Genomic DNA, 10,934 nt, shown 5'->3' with positions numbered 1-10,934 from the left:
AATTAACAGTTTATAATATAAGTAATAGGGCCAGACACAGCTGAGAGAACAAAATCAATTAACTTTAATAAATTACCAATAAAAATTAAATGCTAAGTAAAATTTAATTCAACTTTTAATGTACAATTTCCAGAGAGATAAACTATGAAGATATAGCTTAGGAAATTCCTGATAGTCATCCAATCCGAAAAAGGAAGTTAAATCAAAGTTCCAGACAGACATTTCCATTATTGTAATAATAAATAAATGATGTTTCTTTGCAGCTTTGTACTTTTTGAAAATCCTTATAAGATGTAAAAATTTCCTCCTAGGATAACGATGTAAAAATGTGGAGACATGTTTAGTTTAAACAAAACTATTACCTAGATCTGAAATCATTTGACTTCAAGAAAGTTGTAATAGTTTTCATTAAACAGCAGTAAAACCTGAAAAACAAAATCCTTTTTTTGAAAATTTGTCAAAAATTTATTTACTCAAGATACATTCTGGTTAGGATTATTTAATACAGGAAATTCAATACAGACTTTACTTAAAATGTTTGAATAAAATTTAATTTACATTTCAAAAAAGTTGAAAACAACAGTCTGGCAAATAATAAATAAATAAAATTATAAATCTTTCTGAAATATTTGTTAAATAAGAAAGAAATTGATTACGAAAATTAAAACTGGCGGATAAAGGTTATAGAACCAGTTATAAAAAGCCATGTAGATTTTCCGGAAGACAACTTTCAAGTAGGTTTTCTCGCTGAAGACAAACCCTCCATCATTAAATAGTTGTATGTAGCAGCAACCTAGAAAGAGAAAATCTGAAATACAAGTATATAACTTCTCTTGGATTTGAATTCGGGTCCTCCGCCTGATCTCCACTAGCGCCATTCTTGAATCTAATCTGCTTAAAATCTAGAGAACACATCTTTTGATGTGTTTCCCATCTCACAAATTGTACAAACAGGACCAGATTGTACTCATTAACCAAGTACTTTTTCTTAAACTGCAACGCTTAACAAGTTATCCATCATGGGCCTGAGAAATTTCCGCGTTCTATTTTGGCCCTGTGGTTACTAATTCTTTGGTAAAATCATATTTATTTTCAGTTTGTAATTGTTAGCATAATTTCCATTCCTTACTTTGAATTTATCATCAGCAACCACCACGCTAGTGAGTGTAATGTACATATACTACTTAAAATTCAGATTTGAATTGAGTGAAAAACTATTTACTTATTCATTTTAATTAAAAGAATAATAGTAGAGAATAGAGAAAAGTTCTTAGTAAAATTGCAGCAAATTCATAATTTAAATTTAAATAAACTTTATTTGAAATCAATTTTTTTTTCTTCGTAAGTTTAATAGAAATAAAAAAAGAAAGGTTTTTTTATGAAAGCCAACAAATATATCCCAAAAGATGAAATATAATCTCATTAAATCAGATTACAAAAAAAAATATATATCAACATTCCTAAATACATATTTTTACAATAAAACAAACAGTAAAGAATAACAGATGTAAAAAGAGTTTCCTTTAGAGTCTCACTTCTAAAACCTAGAAATACTAGAATTACTTGAGGAGATAACGCTGTCTGAGATAAATAAAGGAAAAGTTTGGTATTTTAAGTTTAAAGATTTTAATACATCATTTTTCGCGAAACTTCTTCATTTCACCCCAAAAGTAAATTAAAAGATTACTTATTAGTACTGTTGAAAGTTTATCACCTTATTACAAAAATCTATAATTAAAACAAAGGAAAAAATATACCATATGTATTAACAAAAAAGTTTAAATCTCTATATGTACATGTTAATTACAATACAAAACCTACTTTTAAAATTTACTGAATGAGTTGTGCTCTGTCTTTTATCACTTTAACACCAACTGTACTGTTGATCTTTTTATTGAAAATACCAAGGAGTTGCTCAAATGGAATGCTAGGGCCTCCTAAAATTACTTCATATTCGTTTAATACTTTTTTTCTTAATTTCTTTAACGACATCTCTTTCTCTGAACTATTTTCAAGAATTCGTTTAATTACTTTTCCCCATTTAAATTTTGTTCGAGTTTCACTGGGCGCATCTTCTTCAACTAAAGTATCTGTAAAAATGGAAATAAATTATGGTGTGATCTCTAAAAAGGTTTGACAGTTCATTTTTCAAAAATATTTAAAAAAAAAAAAAAAAACGAATCAACTAATCATAAGGCTTTCTTTGAACATCGAATGTTTACTACGCGTTAATTTTTTGTTTGTTTTGTTTTTCTTTAATGATTTAAGGCGCGTCAACATCTGAGGTTATTGGCGTCATTGGTTATTAAAAGCGGAGTTTGTTCAGTGCATTAACGGCCTCCGGACAGTGTTCTTTTGTCAAACTCTGTCCATCACCGGAAAGTGAGTTGTAAGAAGCTCTTAGGAAGAGAAAATCTAAGTGCCAGCAGCTGGATTCGAATCCAAGATCTCGGCGTGAGAATCTAATTCGCTAACCACATAGTTAATCCCTTCCTTGGTTTAATTAATTATAACGAAATAAGTTTTGAGAGAAGCGTTTTTTTCCAGAACCCAACCTTAGTACAATTTTCATGAAAAGAAAACGTACAAATGAAAGCAATAGATCTTGATCTGATTAGGGCATTCCAAGACAAAAAAATCTTTCAGATGATTCATAATTCTAATCCAGCGTTTCAAAATTGGAATATTTGAAAGACATTTAAAGTAAAGGTGAAGTATTTTAGCAAGTAGGAGAAAGTACTTTAATAAACAAAAAATTAATCTACATCAGCCACTTTTACTTGTGCAGCATCACGGTGTGAGTTTTAATACTACAATTATGAGTATCGCTGGTGCAATGAATGCAAATTCCTGTATACTATTTAAATGGTGCTATCCCCGTGAATGTTTATAGCTTCCGATATACTGACAGTTCGTCAGATCAAAAGAAAAAATGAGAAAATTGAGTTTAAATTCGACTGAAATAAAACCAGTTAAATTAGTATAGTTTTAATCAAAGTAATCTAACCATTTAGTTTCAACCGCTTGCCACCGATATCTTCAACCTCCTCTAAAGGTTCTTCTGTCAGTTTGCGTTTAGGGCTTGAGCCAAAAACTTCTTCTGTATTATTGTGTTTCCTCTTTTTCTTTTTTGTTCTTTCCTCTAGCTCGTTCTCTGCACCTTCATATTTAAATTGATAACTTTCTACTTCAGCAACCTCGGCGTTGTACTTTTTCAGTTTTTTTAACTTTTTCAATTCTTTTTTACTCAATTTATTGAGGGTTTCAAGGTATTCTAGGTTTGGTTCCATACCTGAACTGTTGTTAATCTCCTCTTCACATTGATTACTTTTACCCACTACATCCGTTTCATACTTTTCTTCGTTTTCTTTATTTTGTTCCTCGACAGTTTTATTGTTTTCAATTTTAAAAAAAGATTTGATAGTTATGTCTGGGTTTTCCATCATCTCAGCAAGTGCTTTCAGTTTCTGCTTTCGCATGTTTACGCTGCTGTTTATAATTTCATTTCTTTCAACAGTTTGTGGTTCCGTTTCACTTTTAATTCCAGAAACTGCCTTGAGGTCAACATCCTTAGGTTGAGAAGTATCGTTTATCTCTTGAGTGTTTCTTTTCTTCTTTTTCATCTTTTTAATATTTGTTTCATGTAAAGTAGATTCATCAAGATCTATTTCTTTTTTTGTACTAGTCACAATGCCATTAATTGGTACATCGTTTTTATTATTCTGTTTTGATTCTTCTTCGTTATTTTTTGCTTTCATTAAGTGATCAAATATTTCGTTAGCAATATCATGTTGATATATTCTACAGCAAACACTATTAACAAAATTCTGAAACATAACATATTTAGCCCCTTCAATAACTTATTTAAATAAAAAATCATCAAAAACACCATAATTGATACCAATTTTTAGATACACGATCTTTTAAATCATGAAAAATTCTCTTGGGCCAGCTAGATTTTTCAAACAACTTTTCCTTCAGAAGTAAACTTCGCGGAAAATGCGTACCCGACGAAATAGAGCTCTCTGCTCAGCATCTACCCTACAGCCTCCGTTTGGCTCTTAAAGAGTTTCGCTCTACGCAATCTTGCCGCCGTGGCAAGGACCTAGCAGAATTTTTTAATGTAATTACATACAAAATTTTTATTTCGCAAAGTACAACATTAATATTATTGTAAATATTCTCCAAGTTAACTTAGTGAAGAGTAACGACAGGGTAAGATTAATACTTTGATCCATATAAGACTGATGCAAGTTGTTTTAAATATTTTTTTTTGGAAATATTTTACAGTTGGAAGAATTTATTCAAGTGACGCCTAATTTTCACCAAAAAAAACTTTTTATATTCCTAAATAATCTAAATAAATAATACTTAATAATATTAACAAAAAAGATAATCATGATACTTACATGAAATTTGTTTCTATTTCGAGGAATGTTTGTAGAAGATTTTAGTGCGAGACAAATCTTTCTGTACCTATTATTATGCGACATTTCTTCTAAGACTTCTGAGGCCATTTCTGCCCACTGAACTTGTTTCACTCCCTGAGGTTTAACCACAACATTTGCCCCTCCATATTTCTGCTTCTCTGTTATGCATGATTTATGTTCATCATATTCTTTTCCTCTGAAAGTTGATAAAGTCATATATAAAAATACTCAATTGTATTTACCTTGTAACACTTGGCTATTTCAATTACCTGAAGTCCTTTAAACAGTCAATACAAGTTAAATAGAATGGTCTACATGAATAGTGTTTCTCCACTGCAGTTTTCTTTAAAGTACTGTTACATTTTTGGCAAGTGAATACAACCATTGTGCAATCTTTAGTCGTATTAATCTACCAAAAAAATAATCATAAATCTAAAAATAATATTACTGATCACCTACAACGAAGCGAAATGGTAGTCACGTGGGTAGCCGAAGTATTACAATAACATAACCTACGAGCGCTTTCGTAGTGTCCAATGTCTATGTCATTGTATGTGTAGATGATCGCTCTTTTGTGCCATAGCTGACTAGAACAAGTTTATTTGTAACCCCACCGGTCTTTGATTGGGAAGGTTTCATAAGTCAAAATGTAAAACGCAAATATATCCGGTACCCCAATCTTGATGCGTTGATTAGTTTGATTCTCTACAGAATAACTTATTTCTTGAATCAGTTATTATGTAGGTATAAGTTTGTCTGAAGAAGGTTTCGTTTAGGTTTTAATACTTCTTTTTAGTGCATTTAATAATAGATTCAAATGTCTGAGATAAAAGTAATTCCTCTCGGTGCAGGGCAAGATGTTGGCCGGAGTTGCATCTTAGTGCAAATCGGTGGAAAAAATGTGATGTTAGATTGTGGGATGCATATGGGTTTCAATGATGAAAGGAGATTCCCAGATTTCAGCTTCATTGCATCGGAAGGACCTGTTACAAGTTTTGTAGACTGTGTAATAATTTCTCATTTTCACTTAGATCATTGCGGAGCGCTTCCATATCTCACTGAAATGGTTGGTTATACGGGGCCAATATATATGACTCATCCTACCAAGGCAATAGCACCAATTCTACTGGAAGACATGAGAAAAATAGCTGTGGAAAGAAAAGGCGAAGGAAACTTTTTTTTTACATCTCAAATGATAAAAGATTGCATGAAAAAGGTGACTGCTGTTACACTCCATCAGTCTCTCATGGTTGATAATCAATTAGAAATTAAAGCATACTATGCCGGTCATGTCTTAGGTGCGGCGATGTTTAGAGTGACCGTTGGATCACAGTCAATTGTCTACACCGGAGATTACAATATGACACCAGATAGACATTTAGGAGCAGCATGGATCGACAAGTGCCGACCTGATATTTTAATCACGGAATCAACGTATGCAACAACTATACGTGATTCTAAGAGATGTAGGGAGCGAGATTTTCTTAAAAAAGTGACAGAATGTGTTGATCGTGGTGGTAAGGTTTTAATACCAGTATTTGCATTAGGTCGAGCTCAGGAATTATGCATTCTACTTGATACTCATTGGGAACGCATGAATTTAAAAATTCCCATCTATTTCGCCGTTGGATTGACTGAGAAAGCCAATAACTATTACAAAATGTTCATTACATGGACAAATCAAAATATAAAAAAAACATTCGTTCAACGAAACATGTTTGACTTTAAGCATATTAAACCCTTTGAGAAAGCTTTTACTGATAATCCTGGGCCAATGATAGTGTTAGCAGCCCCAGGAATGCTGCATGCCGGACTCTCGTTACAGTTGTTTAAAAAGTGGGCACCGAATGAAAACAACATGGTGATAATGCCCGGATTTTGTGTGATAGGTACAGTAGGACACAAAATTCTCAATGGGGCTAAACAGATTGAGTTTGAAAACCAGTTCGAAAGCCGACAGGTAATTGATGTTAAAATGAGTGTTGAATACATGTCATTTTCAGCGCATGCTGATGCTAAGGGGATAATGCAATTAATTCAATATTGTGAACCAAGAAATGTGCTTTTGGTTCATGGTGAAGCCGCAAAAATGGAATTTCTCAAAGAGAAAATTAAACAAGAATTTAATTTGGAATGCTATATGCCGGCCAATGGAGAAACGTGTAGTGTGACCACGCCTTATAAAATACCTGTTGATGTATCCTTGTCTCTTCTTAAAGCAGAAAATGTAAAATATAATAATTTCCCACCTCACCCTAAACGGTCAAGAGTACTTCAAGGAGTGTTAGTAATGAGGGACACTTCTTTGTGCTTGATGGACGTTGATGAAGCTTGTAAGGAAGCAGGAATTAATAGACATATAATAAGGTAATTGGTGTTTTTTTAAATTAAAAATCATTAATGCATAAATAATTTCTTTGCAAGATTTACACTGAAAATATATCTTAATTACAGATTTACTTCGACCGTCCGTCTTGAAGACCCAAGCCCTCCTTTTAAAACTGCTGAAAAATTAGTAAGGTTATTAGAAGAGAGATTACCAGGCTGGAGTGTTGTTTTAAATGATGGCACAATATCAGTGGAATCAGTACTGGTAAAAGTGGAGGGAAGTGAAGATGAACAAAAGAATGTTTATGTGTCGTGGACTAATCAAGATGAAGAACTTGGTTCAAATATATTAGAAATATTGCAGTCTATAGGACAAGTGCCATGACATAAAGCTGATAACTCGGATGAAAAATAGTTAACTCCCAATCAATGAATGGATTTTTGAGTTTAAGAAAAACTTTGAAATAGATATTCGATTTCGATACATGGCGCTAAATACACCTAAATATCAAACGATATTTTGTTTAGGAAGGCTTTTAAATGAACAAAAACTACGTAGTATAATCAAGTTTGGCTGTGATGTATCTAGCAAACGAGCTATTAATTATAAACAAGCTGATTCGAAATCCAAATTACGTTTTCTATGAATGATTAGTTACCTAAGTTTTCAATTGTATATGGTTTCTTTTTAGGTAAAATCATATTCATGTACCTATTTATCGTCTTAAAAATATAATTTTTATTCCAAAAACATGAAGTTCATTTTACATTTGTAGTCAACTAATTTAAAAAAATTTTGGGGTCTAGTTAAAAATATAAAACAAAGGAATAGGTATGTGTAATTACGTTATTATTTTCATAACAATTCGCCGAAATACCGAAAGTGTACATCAACCAGGTGCTTTTAAACTTCAAAAATTATGCATATGTCAAAAATAATAATTTCAAATAAATTGTAGATCATTTCAAAAGAGCAATAATTATGACGAAATTCTTCTTAATCGGATACATATGCTTTTTTCATATCTCTTATTAGCAGTCGGCTGGTAGTTTGAATTTCATTCACTAGTGTTTTGTTCAAATCCTAATAGTTTTGCCTTCCCACAATTGTACTTAACATGATTGTTGGTATACAAGTAAAATACTAACCGTCGCTGATTAACAATCACTCAAGTTATTTTAAGGCGTGATTAAGGTACTGAAGTAACTAAAGAATTGATTGAAGTCAGTTAAACAAAGTTGGATCGATGTCCGCCTAAACAAACAGTGCAAGTTGTTGAAAATGAGCATTGCTATATAATATCGCTGATTTTATCTGTTGCAGCACGCATAGTTTTTTTATATTTCTAATAGATTTCGGATTTTCATCCATCAACAGTGGTAATTTAGGGAATTTTGACTTCGTACGAGGAATTTCTCTGACAGCCTTTCTTATGTTACATTATATAATTCCCTTGTAAGACCCCATCTTAAATATGGTTCTATAATTTGGAATCCAAATTGCAAGGTATACATGGATTCTATCAAGGATGTTAAGAACAAGTTCTTGCGGTGGTTAGCTTGACGTTTGAAAATCCCTGAAGAAAACGTTATCTATTCAGATCTACGCTCACACTCAATATTCCTCCACTTTACCAGAAGAATTAATTATGTTATCTCTTTACTCTGTAAACTTCTCCATTCTCAAATAGGCTGTACTTACCTTCTTTCTCTAATTTCTTTTAATATCTCATCTTATACTACATGAAATTCTTCTCCGTTCAATGTACCGTACTGCAATTACGTTTTTTACTCCTCTATCTTTCAGCGGGCAGCAAACCATTTTGACTTAGATTTCTTTGGCACTGATACATAAAAATTTGTCAATAAAGCCAGATGTTAAGTATTTCGTTAAATTATTTGTTGTTTTTAATTTGTTAATTGGATCATAAATCCGTTTATTTATTTAAAACTAAACTAAGTTTCCGCCTCACCCTACTCTTGCTGATAGTCAGTTATATGGAAGTTTTTTTAATCTGAATATAATTATTCAAGGAACATTGCATGTGAATTCTCAATACAAAATGGCCAAAGGGTTCACATTTTTAAATATTTTAACGCAACCAATGGCAAAAAAATATCCAAGAAGAAAATACTAAACGTGTTATAAATTTTTCTTTATTGATTAGAATAATTTTAAAAAAGAATTTACACAATAATTTATCTTTATTTACATAGTAAAGGTAAAATTACTTCAAAGACTTATTTTATGTTTTTAATTTTGAAAAACTGAACTTCTTTTATTCACAAGTCAACCGAAGAACGGCAACACGTTCATCTTATTCAGTAGATTAATTTTGAGAGAAAAATATTGGAAACGTCAGTTGTTAATAAAGAGAGAAATTTTTGGTACTTTTGAACTCAATATTTGAAAATTGTACAAAATAATTTATTTGTTTAATTAGACTAATTTTTTTGCTTCAAAGAAACTCTTGAGATGTTTCATCTGCCAAGCACCCATGCATACTAAAATAATTAACTGGGCCGTTGACCACCAGAATACTCTTTGATTTGTACTTTCAGATGTCATTCTAAATCTTTCTTCTCGGTACTGCAAAGAAAATCAAAACTATCACTGCAATTAATATTACAATTTAAAAAATTAATTAGTTTAGGTTCATGTCCTTTTCTCTTCAAAAACTTATTTGTTGAAATTTTTAAAACTAATCGTAAATTACTAAAACTAAAAATAGTAAAGAACCTAAAAAATATCATATTTTATTTATTAAAATCTAATTTGTAAAAGTAATTGGATATTTGATAAAGAAATAAGTTATTCGCCTTTGGTGATGACAGAATTAGCTTTGTACTTCGAACATAGAGAGCTTTCGTATTAGCGATCAAACTATCGACATTTACGATCTTAGAAACACCTGGTTATCTGTAGATTTCATATAATCACTTTCTTTGTTGAAAGATAAGTTAAATACTTCACAGGCCTGTGCATGAAGTTTGCTACGGGTCATTTAGGATACCCGCCGGCGCGCTAAGTTTACCAAAGATATTGCAGAACACTAGAAATTTATTACTTACTCTTTGATAATTCTGCTCTTTTGTAATGGCATCCACTTGACCAAGTAACTGTCTCATTCTGAGTTGAAGATTGTTTAATTTTTCTTTCTGAGCAACGTTAGCATAATCGATCGTGTGTTCCCCGACTTGAATATTTAAATGAACTCTCTACAAAAAAAAAGAAAAAAAGTTTAATTAAAACAATCTTTAATAACATGAACAGTACAGTATTTCACATCCCAACTAACCAACTGCGTGCCTCCGATCCATTTTGTACTGTTTGAATAAAGACAAATGACATGTTCACCAGGAATATGTGAAGTAAATGATATTCTTCCTTCTGCACTGTAGACCTATAAACGAATGGAGACTAAAATTAAACTTCAACTAAAGGCAAATATCCTAAAAGATTGGTTTTTGAAGAACTGAACGCACTGATGCGAATACACATTCTAAAGGCAATAAAAATAACTGCACTTTTCAACCGAACACCTATTTATCACGTGTAATTTTATAAATGCATTCACTATATATCCATAAAAGTAGTAGCTGAGTTTTCAAAACGCGACTAAGTCCTATATAGATCTAAATATATATAGATGAATACTGATTAACATATAATTATAGCAATGAAGTAAAATATAATGATTTATAAAGTGTCAATTAAAAATCAACAGCATTGCTTAATACCCTCGACAAAATAGTTTTCAAATCTGGATCTTTAACTTCTACATGCATTCCTATTCCTTGTGTTGAAGGCATAAATCCTCCTGTTCTGGGATCATATAGTTCGACTTTGTAATTAACTAAAAATTGAAAAAAAAAATTGAGCGTATAAAGATACGATATATGTCAGCACTTGAATATTTAAACCATCATGTTTAAAAACAAAGTTACCTAATACTGTAGTTTCATCAGGAATTTCTTCTATAAAACATTTTCTCTCAGTTTCACCTATGTGAAAATATAAACCTGAGGAATATTGGACACATAAAAGGAAAACTAGCAAAAAATTCATTAAAACTTGCATTATTTCAAACCTGTGCTACACAACAACTTAATCGAGAACAAGAACACGTAATTTTAGATAACCTAACAAAACCTGATAATGTTCATGTGGTTATT

At 31.4% G+C, this 10,934-nt stretch overlaps 3 protein-coding genes across 4 annotated transcripts; 1 reads left to right on the top strand and 2 right to left on the bottom strand.

Annotated features, from left to right (window-relative positions):
- Positions 1-1,395: 1,395 nt before the first annotated feature.
- On the bottom strand, positions 1,396-4,966 carry LOC141461104 (uncharacterized). Of its 2 annotated transcripts, XM_074141803.1 has the most exons (5): positions 4,700-4,966; positions 4,410-4,626; positions 3,008-3,827; positions 1,822-2,090; positions 1,396-1,728 (listed from the first exon to the last, which is right to left on the bottom strand). In XM_074141803.1, the coding sequence occupies exons 1-4, from the start codon at positions 4,813-4,815 to the stop codon at positions 1,831-1,833; spliced, it is 1,413 nt and encodes a 470-aa protein (XP_073997904.1). In that variant the 5' UTR covers positions 4,816-4,966; the 3' UTR covers positions 1,396-1,728; positions 1,822-1,830. The 2 variants fall into 2 exon arrangements, with proteins under 2 accessions (XP_073997904.1, XP_073997903.1); XM_074141802.1 differs by having other exon boundaries at positions 1,396-2,090.
- Positions 4,967-4,997: 31 nt separating this feature from the next.
- IntS11 (integrator complex subunit 11) lies at positions 4,998-7,511 on the top strand. Its single transcript, XM_074141796.1, has 2 exons — positions 4,998-6,797; positions 6,885-7,511. The coding sequence occupies exons 1-2, from the start codon at positions 5,248-5,250 to the stop codon at positions 7,141-7,143; spliced, it is 1,809 nt and encodes a 602-aa protein (XP_073997897.1). The 5' UTR covers positions 4,998-5,247; the 3' UTR covers positions 7,144-7,511.
- A 1,388-nt stretch (positions 7,512-8,899) lies between these two features.
- Positions 8,900-10,925, bottom strand: LOC141461110 (transmembrane emp24 domain-containing protein eca-like). Its single transcript, XM_074141813.1, has 5 exons — positions 10,707-10,925; positions 10,500-10,615; positions 10,058-10,162; positions 9,831-9,977; positions 8,900-9,348 (listed from the first exon to the last, which is right to left on the bottom strand). The coding sequence occupies exons 1-5, from the start codon at positions 10,837-10,839 to the stop codon at positions 9,199-9,201; spliced, it is 651 nt and encodes a 216-aa protein (XP_073997914.1). The 5' UTR covers positions 10,840-10,925; the 3' UTR covers positions 8,900-9,198.
- Between the last annotated feature and the right edge of the window lie 9 nt (positions 10,926-10,934).

The sequence above is a fragment of the Rhodnius prolixus genome, unplaced genomic scaffold (genome assembly GCF_049639745.1).
Source record: "Rhodnius prolixus isolate KJV_2025 unplaced genomic scaffold, Rpr scaffold_6, whole genome shotgun sequence".
Lineage (NCBI taxonomy): Eukaryota > Metazoa > Arthropoda > Insecta > Hemiptera > Reduviidae > Rhodnius > Rhodnius prolixus.
This window is presented reverse-complemented; position numbering and strand designations above follow the sequence as displayed.